This window comes from Platichthys flesus, chromosome 19 (genome assembly GCF_949316205.1).
Source record: "Platichthys flesus chromosome 19, fPlaFle2.1, whole genome shotgun sequence".
Lineage (NCBI taxonomy): Eukaryota > Metazoa > Chordata > Actinopteri > Pleuronectiformes > Pleuronectidae > Platichthys > Platichthys flesus.
In genome coordinates, this window is record NC_084963.1 from 14,067,285 (window position 1) to 14,086,466 (window position 19,182).

General features: G+C 43.4%; 1 protein-coding gene across 1 annotated transcript in view; it reads right to left on the reverse strand.

Annotated features, from left to right (window-relative positions):
- lamc3 (laminin, gamma 3) overlaps window positions 1-10,063 on the reverse strand; it is a 97,259-nt gene extending 87,196 nt beyond the window's left edge. Inside the window, exons 1-2 of the mRNA XM_062412181.1 lie at window positions 9,512-10,063; window positions 967-1,271 (exon numbers count right to left, since the gene is read on the reverse strand). Of these exons, the coding sequence (XP_062268165.1) occupies window positions 967-1,271; window positions 9,512-9,899 (693 nt within the window). The 5' untranslated portion in view covers window positions 9,900-10,063. The remainder of the gene's footprint in view (window positions 1-966; window positions 1,272-9,511) is intronic.
- Between the last annotated feature and the right edge of the window lie 9,119 nt (window positions 10,064-19,182).

Genomic DNA, 19,182 nt, shown 5'->3' on the forward strand with positions numbered 1-19,182 from the left:
CAGCATCATGATGTATCTTCCTGCAGTGGATGGATCTGTGGGATCCCTGCTCTAATAACCTCGCTTATTTAATTTGTCATGACAAGAGTCCATTTACTGTACATTTGCTCCATAACAAGTCGCTGCAAGCAAGGATGCAACCTGGAAATGCATAGTTTTCCCTCATGGCAGATACTGTATATATACACACACACACACACACACAGGGAGATGCAATGCTCCGTAATTTAAAAATAGTTGGTGATTATTTTTCAGCAGATGAGGAGCACATCCGTGGACAAATGCATGCATGCACACTCAGAGCCCTGTCAAAGGAAAAGGAGTGGCTCCATTAAGGGCTTTATTTACATTTTTAGTCTTGCTTTACTGCGCCCGTCCCTCCCAGACTCGCCCTCGAGAGGCTGCCATTAATTTCGGCACAGCCCTCTCAAGACTTCATCAATGTTAATCAGAGCTAAACATAACATTAGATTCAGCCGCCTTGAAGAAAGGCTCAGAGGCATGCATATCTGCGCTGCAACATCATGTTTGTTTGGGTTAAAATGCTGGGGAGAGGAGAGAAGGGGGTTCCGTGAGCCACACTTGAGGTTTCTGACCAGGAGCATGATAGGCAGTTATTACCCTTATGGTTATACAGCAGTGAAATGATGTGCAATTAATGTTTGAGATGAGGTCAGCCCCTAAGTCCAGTGATTAATAATAACGATTCCTTTAGATACAACTTCACACTGTCAAGCTGAGACACAACCACCCACAAGTTGACGGGAAAACAGAGAGAGAGTTTGAATTGTAACACAATGCACAATAAGTTACTCGATTTTGTTTTTCCCAGGGTCAATCTATAGATTTCTTTATTTTAAGAAATTTTATTTTCAATATGTACGACTGATTGTAAGCTAGTTCTTTCTGCAAAATCAGGGGGTTGGAGGGTTGTTGACTAATATGCATAAGAAAATGCTGCCTCACCTGTAACACCAGGCTCTGGTCAAAGTTGTAGGCGCTGGGTCGTCCCTCCAGGGTGGAGAAAGCCACGTTCCCTCCACTGAGCGGGGAGATGTCGCTGAACTCGTCCGTGCATAAAGCCGTCCTCTCGTCGTCTCCCGGGCGAATGAAGCCCTTGGCGTCCTTCCGGTAGGTCTTCGCGCAGGATCCGCTGTAGTACTGGTAAGGCAACCAGGGCCCGCTCTCCTCCGTGCGCTTGTAGATGGCGAAGCTCTCCGGCCGACTGGTGTAGAATTTCAATCGCAAGTAGGTTATCTCAAAGGCCTTGCCTGTGGAGAACACCACACGATAAGATTTGAATTGAATCGTCGAAAGAATTGCGGTATTGAAACACATTCACTGTAGTCTACAGCTAGATGAAGGCTGGTTATGTAAGAGACTAATTCTGTAGGGTGATAGTTTAAGGCCCTGGAGCAAACGGGAAAGAAAACAGACATAATTGCATTATAGAACCAGGGAAAACAAAGGGAGACAGGCTTAATTTCCCATGCCTCGCAGCAGGGAAAAAGAATGTCATTCCTGTAGGACGCGCAGAATCCCCAGGATTATTTTCTTATTATCCAGATCATAATGAACCACGGAAGTGAAACACAGGTCAAAGGGAAAGAAACAAAAAAGTACTTTGTCTTATATTAGCGGGAACATATAAAAGGCCAATGAGTGCAAAATCCCAAAGGGAAGAAGTGGGGAATCATTAGAACACAGTCTGATGCAACATTTGAGGTGTGACATGAAAGCAGCCGATGTGATCAACAAGAAAATTTATTATGCAAAAATGGAAAATGCTGACAGCTGGGAGGATTGAATATTTCCTTGACTGAATGATACAGCTCAGGTTTCAGCAGCTCACAGGCACAAGGAGAATCTCAGAAGACGAGAAGCAGGACTTTTTGGTAGATCTGCATTTCCACCTTAAAAACAGTGATTTGACTTTAATCTCTGAAATATTGGTTTCACTTTCAAAATGGGTCTGTTTGTTTGGAGGGATCTCGACCAAAGGAGGAGATATACCCGGATTTCGTTGCACTGTATTTGGTGTTGCATTGTAATAGAAGAAATGTCTGCAAAGTACTTTTTTAAGGTGGAGGCCTGTGTCTCTCTGGTCGACCCTGTGTCACAAAAATTATATTACCTATGTGAAACAACTATATTTGGCAGAAATTGTCATTCTTGGCTGGATTATGTATTTTTTGAATGAATGAATAGATTTATTAACAATCAAATAAGGTGAATGATAATATAAGTGAATAGTAACCCAGTCACTAAATTACAATTCCTTTAGTGAGTATTACTGAATTGTAATTGTAGACAGGATTGTCCACGTACCTCTTAAATTAAAGGAGAGGGAAATGCATTTTTGCATATTTCACAGTCAGATGACTTCAATTAATGGGATTTTTTTTAGTTTTTTAAGTTTTTAAAATGCTTCCAAATGTGAGTCCTTATTTGGATTTTGAAAGAACATTCACATATTATTCCCACCCCCCCACCCGCAGCTACAATTTCCGAGCGCAAACACGCATTCAGAATTTGCCAAGTGTTGTGCAACTCGAGGATGAGATTAAGTGAGCAGACACAAACTGAAGCCGTATTGAGACCAGACTCAGAAGTAACATGCAGAAACTCTCCTAACAGGCGTCGTCTTCGTTGCACTCTTGGGGATTTCTCTCTACATCATTAGATACTAAGTCTCAGTCACTGTGCATTTCCATGCAGGGATGACATCCTCGGGTACAGCCGTAATGACATCTGTTTCTTTCCCCTGCCAAGTCAGAAACGGTCGACTCTGTCTCACGTCTCTGCAGCAAACTCTAATGGTATCCTCCCTTATAGGAGCCCGGAGATCATTTAGCTTTCATTTACTCCCCGCGTGAGGTGAGCTCGGCCCCGCTGAGGCGGAAGCAAAAGAAACATAAAAGAGACAGAAGATGAAACATTTGTTGAAGATCCCCCTGTGATGAGCTGCAGACTAATTGCAAAGGATATTTGTGTGTTTTTTTATGCACAATGCTAAATGAACCGTGATCCAGTGTCTTTCAGGAGTGATATGGATTACATAAGCACAGCAGAAAGGTTTCTTCGCTGTTAGATTTTAACAAAGCCAAAGTAACCGATTGCAGAAATCGCTCTATGTCTGTCTGTATGTGGCTCGGATATCTCCACAACCATTCATCCCATCAACTTCACACTTAGCATGTATATTGGTAGGGGCCCAAGGAAGAGCAGTAATTTCTTTGGTGCCATTTGGACATGTGCTGTGTTCACTATTCACTTCTCACAGAATGTGTTGAATTCCAGTCAATGAACACAAACTAAAGAGTGAAAGGTAAGTGCAGAACTGCATTGCATGCAACAACTGCAGCTAAGAATATTATGTCCGACTGTTTGTGTGGATGGTACAGACTTTATGGGCCATTGTGCTAACACGCAGCGAACATGTGACAATTAATGCAGTAAATAGGGCTGAAACCTCCAACTTAATTATGAGAAGTGTAAAATATATTTGGCTCATTAAGAAACTGACGGAACAAATGAGAATATGGCAGTCTAGATAATCATGGAAAAACCCTAATATTCCAAGAATTCAACATCTGATTCTCCAGTTTAATATCCTGCATCCTGAGTGAAGCTTCAGTGTATTTTGAAGAAGCCAGTGCTCTGTGTGCAGCAGTCGGTCTTTACTGCAGGTCACTTTTACAGTTTCGGAAATCAAACTGCTGCAACCAGCATTTCCACGGGCCAAGCAAACGGCCCGTTACTAACAGGCATGTTGAGAACGGGCACTGCAAACTACCCTCCCTTGAGATACGACATTTCACTTTGACCCGGAGTCCAAGCTTGAGTTCTCGGGGGACTGAAAAATGTAAGAAAAGTAAGGAAAACCAGTGAAGAAACTGCCTTGTGTGACTTTACAGGGCTGAGCCAGAACTTTTTGACCTCACGGGTCAATCCGAAGCCTTTGGTTAGTGCCCAGACACAGTAATTGAAGGACTGTTTGGACGTAGAACACTTTAAGAGTCGGGGGCTGTGGGGGCAGCAGGAGAGCAGCGTCTGACCTGTTCCTGAGTCACTCATGTCAGCTCGACACAGCTGCTCTCGTCTGCCCATTCCCAGGCAGGCTTAGACTAAACTTGCTACAAGTACTGTAGACTCAATATTTACAATGTGTTTACTTCCAGCTGGGAATTGTGTTTTTTTTTCGCGATCAGCAAATACACAGACGAGTGGATTTATCCTCTCTAATCGCGCGACGTCTCAAAGTTTTAAAAGATGAATTCTCCGTGTGTCTAGAGCGCACACCAGCGACCGGGCTGTGAGCGCGGCACGCCGACTATGGCAGGACTTCTATCATTGTTTTACATTCGGAGACAGGATGTTGCTTCTCTTTGTTGGCGCTCAATGAGAACCAGCTGTAGACATCAATGTGCGCTGTTGAATGTGTGTGTGTGTGTGTGTGTGTGTGTTATCTCTCACCAAGTCCTTGTGGGAAAACCCTGACCCCAATTCCTCACCAGCAAACCACCCTGCATTTCTTTCTTTTTCCCCCACCTCTCCCTTTGCTCCTTCCTCCTCATTATGTTTTGTTTACTCCCCTCGAAGCAGCCCGGCCCCCCCGTCTTCTTTTTACTCTTCCACAGACCCCCGCTGACCTGGCTGCAGTATGTGTCCCCGCATCCTAGTGCTGTGTTTATCATCCCAGGATTTGCCCGTCTCCCCCTTCACAGGGACTTTGTTGTGTTTGGAGAGGCAAAGGAAAACATTAATGTCGAAGGCACATACCCCCCCCCCCCCCCCCCCCCCCCCACCGACAACCCAGATGGATCACAGCGCTTTCGAGCGGACCACAAAGACGGCACACATACAACATTTAGGGGTTTTCGGTTACATAAAAATCCTGGGGTTATGAAAACATAATCATCCTTATTTTTAGAATGCCGAGCGCAGGTAGAATAATCCAGAGGAATAGAAAAACATGTCTGGGGGAGATGTGCGGAAAAGGGCAGAGGTCAATTCAGTCTGAGTGAGACCGACTTGTGGGTGTTTGGTATTTCTGAAGAACAACAAACCCTCCAGACAATGCAAGAAAAGGAAGAAAAAAAGAAAACTCTTCAGCGGCTCCACTCGCAACTTTCTCCCGGAGACAAAGAGCCGTAGCCAAAGATTATGAACAACAAAGCCTCATGAACCCTGCCAGACATCAGCTATTGGAAATCGATCTCCTGCGTTTGACAGCAGCACTTCCTGCTTCCAGAGCACGTGACCTAACTGCCCGTCAACGTTCAAAGCTCTGACATTTCCAACTTCTGTCGTCATTTTGTCCCCGTCTCTCGTTGCTTTGAAGCAGAGCTTTTTGATGGGGAGCGCCCACTCCCCACCTGCTGAGATGGGGAGGGAGGCAGACCTGTCAAGAAAATTACTAGTTTTGAGCAAGAGCTGCCTTCACACACACACACACACACACACAGAGGTACAGTACTGAGCAAAGGTTTTAGGTACTAAGCTGTTGTAATGGTTGCACCACCATCAGGAGATTCAGTTCAGTTCCCTTATACTGCGACTCGTAATGCACATTGTCTGAATGTGCTGTGAAGTGTAAGGCTAAGATCTAACAGTCTGAGCAATCATTTCCACCATGAGCAAACACCTGGTGTCGGTTAAAAAGGGGAAAAAAAGCCCGATCACCACAGATTCATTCTGTGGCATGACAACAACAAACCAGAAACACAAAACCAGAGTCGTAAACCGTTTTCAGATGTGAACTCCGGACGATTGGGTCGGAATGTCCTCCTGCCTTTGCCTTTCAGGAGATCATCCGAGTCAGACGTGTTAACAACAGCAGCACAGTGTCTGGAGCATTCAGGGGAGGGGTGGCCACAGAGCATGAAGGAGGCAAAAGTTCAATTCTGCTGCATCATCTTGATGTTTGTTTTAAGCATAGCAACACCAATGTTGGCCAAATAGCATTTGACACTCCCACTCGCTCACTGTGAATTCTCCTGACATTGTCCTACAGTGTTCCCACATGGAAACCTTAGAGTTTTTACTATGGGGCCGTCAAATGTCCAGATCAACTACCTTGGATATTTGCGTTCTCACATACAGCCCGTCCAGAACATTTCAGTTAGATGTCCCAAGTTCGGTGCATGTGTGAAAGCACCAATAGAGAACAATCTTTACTGATGAAAAGAACAATGAGGCCTGCGAAGGATGGTCTGGTCCCCACAGAACTGTAGACCCTCCCCTGTGGAGTCCTGGGGCATTCACATTGTTATAATCATTAAAAATATGTGTTCATGAATAGGAAAATGTATGCACGCCACCTTAATCAAAAAATCGTAAAGTGTGCGATAATTTAACTTAGTTCTTTGTTACTGTGTCAAAAGTTTTTCCAACAACAATGGATCAGATCACTTATAGTGACAAACATACAGAGTCTGAAGTTTCCCCACACAGCATCTTGCAGCTCATGGTTCGCTCTCTCACTGCTTTTAGCATTTAGCATCGTTAGCAGCAATAAACAGAGCTTTCCCCCTTCGGGACCTGGTGGAGACCGAACAGAGCAACACGCAGCTCCGATTTACATCTGTCAGAAGACATGAATAGTGATGAATTTCGTAATACCGGTGATCTCAGGTGAGTGTTTGCAAACAAGTTCTCCATGTTGACCAAATGTTCAGGTGGGCTGTTTACAGCTCGTTCGCGCTGCCCCCCTAGCGGCTAAAAGCAGCTACTGCAGGTTGTAACACCAACTCTTTCATCAATTCACCTGAATTATTATCAAACTTATAAACAAGAGGTAAAACAGATCGATCTACGGGTGATGTGGCCCGTGTGCACTGGAGGTTTGAGAAATTAATTTATCAATGCATTCGTGATCGGGGTGACTAGACCACTATCACCTGATCAGCTGTGATGGATCAGCTCTGCTCTAACAAGTCGATTTTCACACGTTAACATGATCACTGTATTCTTATCTTTAAAAAAGGCTAAGTAGAGCAGCACTTGTTGCCTGTGTAGATTCATGTGTCGTGAGTTTGCTTGATTTGAAACAATCTTCCTCCGATGCACACACACACACACACACACACAAACACACACATTTGGTTTGCATACATTCCTCTACACGTTGCTTGCAGAACCAGATCGGAGCTCTGTGAATCTAAGTGAAGACAAGACAGGGTAAACAGCAAGGGGATTGCCGAGAACAAAATCAATTTATTAAAATGTACTTTCTCCAAAAACGATTAATTAAATTCAATTCGATAACAGAGGAGGGGCCAGAGCAATTGTTGTATTACAGGGCCCCAAATTGATGTGAATAGCCTCGTCGATACAAAACCCTCCGTTACAAACACACACACACACACACACACACACACACACACACATATGCACCAAAACGCAGCTGAGAAAATAAATGGAAGTTGGAAAGGTAATTTCATAGAAAGATTTGTATTAATTTCATTTGTAGCATTAATCGCCACAATTTAATTTAGTTAAAGTGACAAATGTGCTCTGTTACTTATTTCAGCAGTTTTCCGCAGCATGGTAATGGGATAATGATGCTAATGGCTCCGGCTGCGCTCATAAAAATGTGTAAAAAATGAGGAACGTCTTCAAATGCAAATATGTGTGCAGTGCACAAAAAGTGAGGCGAATGCATTTCCTCAAAGGAAAAGAGTGGGTGAAGGAGGAAATCCTTAAGGTTGTTGCGCTGGCATCCAAATAATGCAGTGTTATAAAGAGGGATGCATGGTTTTATATTGGCTGTCAAGTGAAGTTCAAGTGTTCCAGCTGGTAGGTTTCTCATTTTACCACGAATAAACCAAACATCCAAACATTTACCCTGTGTGATATTAAAAGAGCCAGGCAGCACAGTGAAGTCCCACTTGGATTTTTTTGGGGGGGGGGCCCATACTGATAGCGATATTGAATAGCAAAAGAAGCTATATCGGCCGATATATTAAAAACTGCTAAAATTCGTGTAGAAAGTATTTGTGTACTTTAAGTTTGATATTTTCCAGCTTATCCATGAACCTAGTAGCATTGATAGATACAGTATATATTGAACCTAAACAGTTTTTCATATAAAATATAACAATAAATGCGTCTTTCTTGCATCGTTTGTTCAGTAAAATAAAAGTTTTGATATCGTCACATATCAGCACGCATAAACTCTGATACTTATACATCTGTAAAAAGCTCATATTATTGGTATTCTGTATTACTCGTGACTGCTTAGGTTGTTTCTGCAGCTGTGATTGGCTACAGCCACTTTACTTGTATATATTTGACTTGTTTAAGCTTTTCAAATGCTATTTCTCTGTAGCTGTACTTTATTCTCTTTTGGTTAAAATTGACTTTGGCATTAGCTGCAAGAACTACAGATGTTTGACTACGTTTTAAAAGCTCCAAACACTGAATTTAACTTGAAATGTATTGTGTGTAAAAGTTCTGTGACAACTTTCATTGAAGCGAATGGAACATGAGCATGATTTCAAGTGACAGCCCAACCACTGTCCAGCTCCTGGTTTTACAAAACCAAAAATGTAATTCCCTGTCCTGAAAAGCTGTTGTAGTTTTTGAATTCCAAATTCCTGACGAACAGCGGGAGCCTCTCTTCTCTTTACAATGACCAATTCCTGCAGGTGATCATCTGTTTACGACCGGAGATATTTAGCACCTCCTGTTTCTTTCTCAGCCAGATGTAGTAAAACCTTATGATTCATGAAATGAGAACAATGAATTGAGCTTGTAGTAAAAGATTAGGGTTGAATCTGTACTGTGATATGATGAGAGATGTTGATTTCAAGCTAAAATGATGAGGTATAGGTGGAATTTATGGCCGGGGTCGATACACGAAAGGTTTCTGTGAGGGGTGACTTTATTCCAGTCACGTTTGGGCCCGAATCAAAAAAGCCTCTTGAGATATAATTGTATTTTCCAGACAGATTTGGATGGTTTCATCATCAATACTCTATTTGGGCTGAATGAAATTAAACGTGGGCCTTTGTGTTTCTTCTTTATCCACTTTAAATCTATATACATTCTCAGACATGCCCTTGTGGCTATGCACGCACACATAATCCTTGTCTGGGCCGAGGAGATTTCTTTTTTCTTTTATGAAGACAGCTCAAAGCTGCGAGTGAATAATATACATAATGTGTTGTTAAGGACATCTGCTTTGTATTAAAGGTTTCCCCATCAATACTCTTGCAGTGCATGAAACAATGAAGTCCAACACACGGCAAATAAAAATGAAAAACTGATGACACTCAAATGAAGCTACCTTGGAAACCATTTGCTTTGAGTAGACACTAATATTCTATTCATGGACAAAGGAAATTAACTTTTAAATAAAGCAGGACATTATATGTTATATTGTGAAAAGAAAACACTATGGAACCCTGAGAAAAAACCTATTAGTGTGAGATACAAATCCATCTACATTGCAAGTTGAGGTCCCTGGGGGGGTGGTGGGGTCAGACCAAGCGAGGGATGCTCTTACCCAGGTGGAGGGTGAGGTTGACAGAATTCGGGTACTGGATCCCATAGAACATGGACTGGCTCTGCCACCACGTAGGCTCCTCGTTCCTGTAGAAGTCCGTCAGGAGGCTGGAGTTGTGGCTCAGCTCCGGGTCCGACGCGTCGCAGCGGTGGCAGGAGCGCGTCGAGCCGGTCTGCATGCAGTAGTCCTCAGGTGGGGAGCCGCACGAGTTGGACGCCTCCACGCTGTGATTGAAGGCCACGTTCTCGAACTTGGGCATGCAGCGGCTGGGCAGGCCGTCCTCATCGTAGCAGGAGTCCATCGCGGCCCAGACAAGGAGGTGGCAGTGGAGGTGAAGGGAGAGCAGGAGGGCCGGGAGGAGAGGTCTCGCGGCAGAGGATGTATCCATGTCTGTGAACACTTAAAAATCCCATTCACACTTCAGACAGACACTCTCATGTACTTTGACACAGAGACGTGAAGACATACAGGCCCAGATTTGATAGAAATACTCCAACGACAGAGAGATTAGGTCCAGTGTGCACAGAGCTTTGTTCCTCTACTCTGCCTGCATGTCCTGCTTCTTGTTAAGTGTCCAACATGTGTTCTCCCTATGTGCACTGGAATGAAGTTGGTGCAGGGAAACTCACCAGGAGCAGCATGACATGAGACAGAGGCGGGACTGGGAGGGGCGGGGGTTGGTCGGTTTGGAGGGTCCCAAAAAACTCCAAAACTTCTCCACCTGCTGGTCAACCCGAGCACCGCACCAGCTCTGGATGTGAAGCAGACGTGGGTGAAATAATCTCATTTGACGAGGAGAAACACACAGTGTGACACAGTTTAACACCTTTTAACGATGCAGTCCCGAGGCTGCTACATCTCTGGGGCATTCAGGTAGCGAATGCCAGAGCACCTGCCTTCGCGGCTTATAAGAACACTATTCACACACAATACCATGGATATGGAGGTAAACGCACTTGGCAGTTGGCCCCCACAGCGGGACATTCAGGGAGATGCTGACTGTGGTGATTCCCAGTGGAGATGAGAGGTAGAATATTTCAGCAGGAACATAACATAAAGAGATGTCATCTATACAGAGGGTTTTTGACCTAAAGGGACCATTTCTTTAGAAAATATCTGCTTGGCTGTTTAATTCTCGCAGGGTGCTTGTGGTTTTATGTGTTTGATTAAACCCATCAATGATTTAAAGGTGGTATATTGAATAGATTAGAATGGAAAGCCTTTGAAGTCGTGTTACAAAAGACAGCAGTGCAATGTAATTAGAAGTGCTACTCCTGAAAAAACAATTTTAAACTCTGACAAAAAACACAAACCAATTCATACAAAACCAATAAATAGGAGACTAATACATATTTAAAGATGAAAGAGTGCTTTGGTATTGCACTTGTGTTTTTGTTGAATATATGTTGACATATTTATAAATGACAAAATAATTGTAAGTCATTGTATAGTCCCTACTGTAAACCTAGCAAGCCAGCAAAACTGACTTTTGAGGTTCACAGGAAATAAACATGTGGAATTAGAGATGCAAATATTCACAACTATGACACATTAGATTACATATTAGCTGGTGTGATCGCATCAGTAGAAACAACAGTTCATCGTGAGGGTTGTAGAATGAAACATGGCCAATGCATATCTGCACTCGCCGGATTTTGCAGCGTTGGTGAGAAAATGCATTGCCAAAGTAAAACAATGAATTAAAAGCCATTTGGTAAAAAGGCGTTTTGAAAGACAATTTAAAAACAGACAGGGAGGTTTGAAGTCTGATTTCTTCAGATAAACTGTTCCAGAGGGTCTGGGCCCTGACAGTAAACACCTTTCACCTTTGTTCTGCATTCTTTACCGGGGAATATGTTGACCATGACATAGCATGTGTGTGGGATCCGGCATCGACTGCCGTGTCAAAGTGGAACGAGTCTCACGAGCGCAACAAGTGTTTGCAGGGAGCCACGCTCAGCGATGTGTAATCCTCTGCACTCCATTCCTCTTTCTGTGAGTTCACTGTCGCTAAATTCCATTTGATGCTTTGACACAATCATCCAGGAAGCCTGTGAACATTTAAAGTGACGGCGCGAATCAGCACCGGCGCAGCCAAAATAATGATGGGATCGATGTTGACACGGCAGTGTTTGAAGAAATGAAAGAACAACTAAGAAAGAGAAAAAAAAAAAAAAAAGCAATCATAAGACAGAGTGCGTGAAACACACATGTAGGCGGGCGGTGTGGACAGACACATTTAGACGCTGTACATTTATGATCCTGGCGGGATTTACTGCAAAGTCTTTGCCATATCTCCTCGTGATTGCCTTGATTTATTGGGGATCTATCAGTACTCACGCGGGGACATTGTAAAAGGAACCACACCAATTTGCAGTGAAATCCTCTGCTGGCTCTGGATGAGAGCGGGACGCATTTCAAATCCCCTCGGCTGGATGTGGATCATCTCTTATAATGAGGAGTCTAATGCCTCGGCAAACAGACTTTTAGTCATCAGGCGGGTACATAATTGCACCACCTGTATGAGAGGACACAACTGTTGCACAGGACAACATGTTTGGACCTTATGGTGAAATGTTTGGATGCACTGCAGTGCATTGTTTCTCCTGAGTTTGCAGCAGCTGAGTTTGCCTGTCAAGGTTTCATACTACAAATTAATCTGCAGAGAATAAAGGGCCTCGTTTACCAACCATTCTTCAGAAGAATTCTTTCCTGAAAACCCACTCACACAACTTTCACAAACAGTATTACAAAATGTTCTTATCTGGAATTGTTTTCTTGTAGGTAACAACAAAGAGCACTTCTTTTTTTTTTTTTTTTATTCAACTTTATTGTCATTGCACATTACAAGTACTTATACAACGAAATGCAGTTTAGCATCTAACCAGAAGTGCAAAAAAAAGGTAGTAAAGTGCAGAGTATTGTGCCTATTTAAAGTGGAATGTAAATAAATAGATATGTACAGTAAGAAATATGACTGCTGACATGCTTGAGCACAATTTTGTATCATTGTGTTCTCTTCAATTCTACTGTTATTTATAATGTGATAGAATTTAAATTACCATCTTATCGTTGACAGTAGTTTGCTGGTATGAGGTGCTTTATAGTTCATAATTCACCCTGAGAACCACTGAAACCCCTCCACACAGCACCCAGGTCCCTAAGCTGCACTGAGTTTGTGTGACCATGTCCCGGACACACATGGTTATTGCTTGTTTTTCAGTCCATCCAACATGAGCGACCTGAATATCATTTCAATTTGTTTTCCTAAGCAGCGTCTCAACAGGGTCCAGATGCTCAGCCAAGGGTTAACCCGCCAGTGCTGTGTTTCCAATGATGGCCCCACACACTGGTCCAGCTCAGATAACTCTGGGCAAGCCTCCCACTCCATTTTCCTTTTTGGTCTCTCTTCGGTCTTTGACAACATTTGAGTATTTGCATCCCATTTATCAGTCTTGTGTTGTTTTATGTCCACTGCCGTCACTACCAAATATAAGGTCACATTTATTTGCGCTTCTGAGTCCTGTCTTCGGCCAACTTTTGTATGGTCTTTTGACATTTTTTACTTCCTAGATGTTCTTTTCAGTTTCTGTGATTTATGTGTGTGGACAAGGTCCTGCAGTCACGCTTTTAACTTGCATAGACAATGGCATTTATCAATATAAGAACAGAGAATGAATCCGACGTCGAGCTTTGGAAGAAACAAATTTAAGAGAAGAACTTAGGAAATAATAATGATCAGGGCCCGATGTTTCTGTCTTTACTCGTGGCACGTCTGAGAAGCTGGAGAATCATTTAAAAAAAGAAAAAAATATCAGTCTTTTCTTCAAAACCGTGGCCGATATATGAGTTGACAGAGAGCTCAGCGTGGAGCCTGCTGAAACTCAAGGGGGGAGAGGCTGTGGAGCACCTAGGGGGATGGCTGGGGACCCCCCTGCTGTTTTATAACCATGCAGACGAGTCAACCAAACTCTTTGCTGGGACGCAAGGGGAGCAGATAGACCCCACACGCGGAGCATGACACTCAGCTTGTCAAAGTCACTGCGCCGACGTCATAAAAAAAGCAGTTCTCTTTGAAAGCCACATGTCCAATCAGGCTGTAGGACATCACTGCAGAGACAAAGTTACAACCTGCCTCCATGTACTTTTCTCGGCATCAGTGTCACAGTTGGATCACCCGGGAGTCCGTAGTTTTGCTTGAGAAAACCCTGCGAATAGAGATACCACGATGTCACGATTGTAAAGGGTTGAATCTCCGTTCCGGGCGTTTAAGGTAACACAAGGCGTCGGCTGCCATCTGGGTGCTTTGGGTGAGATTAGGCGGCTCCCCTTTAAAATACGCGCCTAAGCCTCGTGTTCGGACGAAAGTGCGAGATCGCCCCGGTGTGAGTGCGTGAACACGGGCAGAAAGTCCATTTCGAATGGAGTGCGTCTTAAATGAGATTACGGGCAGCCTGTTCAAACTTCATTCAGACACCATCCATCTGTTTCCTATGCATTGACCTCTGTCCCTTCATGTGCTTTACTCTCCTTTCTCTTTCTCCCCTCACGTCTTACTCCCTCCGTTCCATGGAACACCTCCTATCTGCCCCCCCTCGCCGTCTTTCTCCATATTCCCTTTGCATCCCCACCTCTCGCCCCCCCCCACCCCCGCCGGATCCACATGCCACCCACACCTTTTCATGCCGCAGATTGGTGCAGCTGGCTGTCAGGACGTGAAGCTTGTTGCGCCGAGACTTGCAGGTATGGCCTCCTTTTTATGATGACACAATGTCGTAGCGATGAGTTACGCTTCCAAACAGGGACTCGATGTCACAGCTGTCAGCGCTTCACTCGGCGATGCAGGAGGCGGCTGCCGAATCCCCACGGGGGAACCGGTATCTGACAAACTAATGAGCGCCGCACAACCGCCACGTCGCCATATAAATTACATTTCTTTCTTCTTCTTCTTCTTTACTAGCCCGACAAAACAGACTAATGTTTATGTATAACAACCCTGTTCATGGTGTGCAACGCTTTGGCCATGTTGATTCACACCTTCCCGCCGAACTATGAATATTTTTTTGATTTACAACATTTGTGTTAAAAAACGCATGTTGCAATATGTGTCCTGAAATAGAGACTTTTACATTTTTCACTTTGATCTAATATATGCTATATATTAGTAAATAAATTGGTTTCACCTACAGTTCAGCATTCGTCCTCCAGATTCAAATCAAGGCAACATTCCTTTTATTCGTGAGTACAATCATTTGAATATGTTCGGCTTTCTAGGGAAATTCAAAGTGTATATAGTCAACGTGCGTCATTGCTGTTCTCACAAGAAATGATTACCACAACGATGACAGCTGTACCAACAGAGAAGCTGCGTCAAGAACTTGTGGCACAGACTTGGAAAGATGCACCTTCCCTGCCTTGGCCGGGAAATGAAATGTTACTATAAAGAAGAAGATGCATTGTGGGAATTGACTGCTTTGCTTTTCTAGTTTAAATCGACCACTCAACGATCTTTACAGCGCAAATCACATCCACACATTCATACAGGGTTTCTATAGGCAGCGCTTTCTCTATCACGCACCATTCATACACTGCCTGCACAGCCATCACGGGCGATTTCAGGATTCAGTGTCTTGCCCAAGGACACTTCAACATGCAGACTGGAGGGGCAGGGGATAGAACGACCAACCCTTTACTATCACATTTATGATCAAATGTATTATAAAAAGAAACATTTATGGGTTGAACAAAGCTCATAACGCCACCTGGTGTTTGAACCCTTCTTAAGATTAAGATGCATTTATTAGTCCCAAACACATGCACAGACATGCAAAGGCACACTCATGCAGGTAGGGACATTTAACCTCCGCTTTTGACCCATCTGGTGCAGGACACACAGAGCAGTGAGTGACCATGTACAGCGCTCGGGGAGCAGATGTTGGGGGAGTAAGGTGCCTTGCTCAGGGGCACTAGACAGGGTAGGGAGACTCTTGCATTTGTTGACAGATCAATCCAGCTTCCTCTTTTGTTGTCTCTCCGTGGAGTCGAACCAGAGACGAGCCAGAGACCTTCTCGGCCCATAGTCCAAGTTTCTGCCACTAGACCACCGCCTCTCCTTGGACCTTGCAGGACCAATGCTTACGTAGAAAAAGTTTGTATTGTCTTTATATGAAAGTCAACGCTAAAGAAAGACTATGCTGTTTGTCATGGAAATTATTGAATCTAACTGTCATCTTTGAAATGTAACAGATCCTCCTGTCCTGACAGCTATGCTCAAAGTTCAGTTGGATTGACCTGATGAAGCATCATTATATAAATTCCACTCAATGTTTGCATCTGCCTGATATCAGGAAGTGTTAGTTACTTTGAGCCTAAATGCCCTTGTGACTATTTGATGTTTTACCCAATGTCTCAGGTCCACACATCCTGCCTGCATGATATCGAAGGAGGACTTGAACCCTTGAGCTGTACGTAAAGCTGGCACATCTCATCTCGCCTGTGGTCAGAATCTTGATACCTGCAGTGGTGTTGGAGATTCTGTCCCACTTGGCCAAGTGTTTGCTCAGTAACTTTGTCTGTGCTCAAATCTGTTCTCTGTAAATTGTTTATTGACCATTAATTAAATACTTTGAGATCATTGAATTGATCACTCAGTCTGATGGTTTATTTCCTCACCAGGGAATTAAATACAAATTCCCACCACACTGTTGTTCCATTAAGCCACAGACCAAAAACATTATACTGCACTGATTGCATAGACACAACGAATCTACTTGAAATAATACAGGTTTTTACAATTAGGCGAATTGACATTGACTATGAGACCAATGCTGTTTAACTTGGAGTAAAGGTCATCTTAAGTGCAGGGAATAATAACAATAAAAAAACGAGTTGGCAGTCAAATCCAAGTCACAATCATCTGTCATGTTCAACTAATCAAAAGATGTCCACTTCATTTACATTTGATTTCATTCATGGAATGCATACATAAAAGGATTTTTCATGTGGGCGTTCAAATGAGTAAAACACCAAAATGCTTTCAAGCTGTCACAATGAGCGGCCCCCTCTCCGGGAAGGGAATGTGAAAGGGGACATTGCACTAAGCAAAGAGCACGAATGTGGGCAACGGTGAAAAGAGGCCGAATTGGACCATTGAAATGATTTGACTGGTGGAGATAAGGGGCACTTGGATCACCTTTAAACCTCTGTAGTTTTAAAGAGAAACAGTGTCATGGATCAGGAACCTTGATCACCATGGATCAAATTGCAGAGTTGTGACAGAGGCAGAGGAGTCAAAGAGTTTTCCGGTGGTCAAAGATGAGTCAGTAAAATGCAGGCAGCACCAGGCACACAAACATAGAACACGACAGCAGACACACACGTATCAAAGAGATAGTGTTCAAAGCATGTTCTGCACCTCTAGATGAACTAAAGAGCTCTTAATGCACTCTACCCCTGAATAGCCTTATTATCCTAATTTTATCATGAATAGACATTCAAAAAAATGTGTTTGCACTCAAGGCCAGAGTGTAAATGAAAGCTGATGGAGCGTCGCATTGCAGACAAGTCAGATCACTGTTTGTTGATTATGTGTCATGTTCGTTGTCGAGCTGTCACGTGGGAACGTTTTGTCGCACGTTTTAAAACGGACATCTTCTGGGTCGCTTGCTGTAAGAAACAACATCTTTGACAACAACTTCTTTCACAGTTAGTCCTGCCCTAAAATAATGGAATAATCCCAGAAGGCTGTATATGTTTCTCTCCTAATGAAACTGACATCGCTGATAAGCCGACCATGTAGCACTTGGATGGATGAGATGAATAACCAATTGTCTAGTCGACCAGGGGTCCTACAGTGTTGAAAGCTTATTAAAAGACCACCAAAGCCACAGGAACTTTCATTACTGTCTTTTCACGGTTGCCTTATGAACCTGACAGGTGTGTTTTGTAGACAACTTGAATCTGAACTTACAAATGAACTCAAGAGTCTAATTCAGCACCAAAAAATGGACGACTTGACGGCTCCCCAATAAGTGAAGCCAAAGCATCTCGGTTGCCATCTGGTGGATGGCTGCAGTATAGGTGGTAATCCTGCCTCCTCCATGTTAATGGATGGGGGATGGACCAAACTAAGAAGTCATAATAGACATCAAATTACCTTTTTCTTAAAGTTGGTTTCTGTCAGCTCTTATAAGGCTGATGTTCAAGTGTTTATGTTGCCCATAAAAAGCCTAACCCTGACGGGAAGATGGCGGCAGTTGCATGCAGGATTACTTCAAGACTCTGGAAGGTAATTCAACCTACTACTTACATTTGCTCTGGAGTGATCAGTCAATCATCTTATAACTGTGTGGTGACAGGTGACTTGTTCGGTTGCGGTGCTTCGGTGGGAAACAGGCCGAAGACATTTGTCGAGGAAACGTGTCTGAAATCAAAGGGGAGTCTTGTTATTCATGCCACTGAGATTATACTGGATACGCAGTCCCTGACAGTTCTGTCACAAAACCATGACACAGGTTGAAACAGCCATAATTATCTTTCATTTCATGAACACTGGTTCCATACATACTTTTTGGCTCTTTCAGACTCAAACAGAGCTTGTCTACAGCTGAGTGTATTTAATGAGCTCTATAAAGCTTAAACCTCTGACTGTAAACCATGGAATTAATGGGGCTGCGGACAGAATTTTAAGCTTGATAATTAAGTCTCTCTTACAACAGCGCTCGCGGGGACTTGTATTAAAATTCAAAAGTTGTGATTCACAGTTTTGGACTTGTTTTTAAAAATAATCAGTTCTTTTCTTTTTCTACATTGGCTACAAATTACACACATTTATCTGGAACATGTTGTGCTCATCCCAATTGCGGAAGTGCATTGTCATTGGGAGATAATGCACAGGCCCCTCCAGCATGCCTGGTATAATTCACCCGACTTTTCCCTGCACTGTAAAGTGTTAGTCCGCACTGCATCTTCCGTCAGGGGTGATTTGTCAGCTTCCAAGGCTCATGTTAAATGCCATTCCAGCATCGGGAACACGGAGTGGAATAAACAGATCGATTTAGAGTTCTCCAAGACTGTTTCAAGGAACCGTGACACCTGAAAACATGGAAATATGACACCGCCGCACAGGGGTGTCATTAAGGGGAGACATCATTTCAAAGATTTAGTGAGGCGAGAGCTGGACAGAGGCCCTGTAACAAACCAGGGGTTGGAGATATTTATTGTGTCTGAGCTGTTGTTAAGCTGTTGTCAAGGGCCACAGAATGTGTGGCTTCGCCTCTGCTATACCTCCCATTATTGTAATATCAAAAAGAACCATTTTCTTAGGTTGGAGAGGGGAAGACAAAATGTTCCTATCTTTCCGTCCACCCATCTTCTTGAAACCAACAGCTCTTTATTCATAACACCCCGAGGTTTAGTAATTAGTGGACTGTTGATTAAAAAAGGGCTTTGGAGAGAAAGGAGAGATCCAGCAATTACCAAGCATATTAATCCCCTTCAGTGGCTTCATTAGAATGCTCCACGTGCCCTGGCCTCAAGTTTTACATTTAAATTTGACTCTGAGATTTTTACACTGCAATTTGCACTTTTAATTTGTGCCTCCCATAATTGGACATAGCTGCTTTTTGCTTGAGTTGGTTTGTGAGTGGAACCGCTGTTCAGGTCGCTTGGCA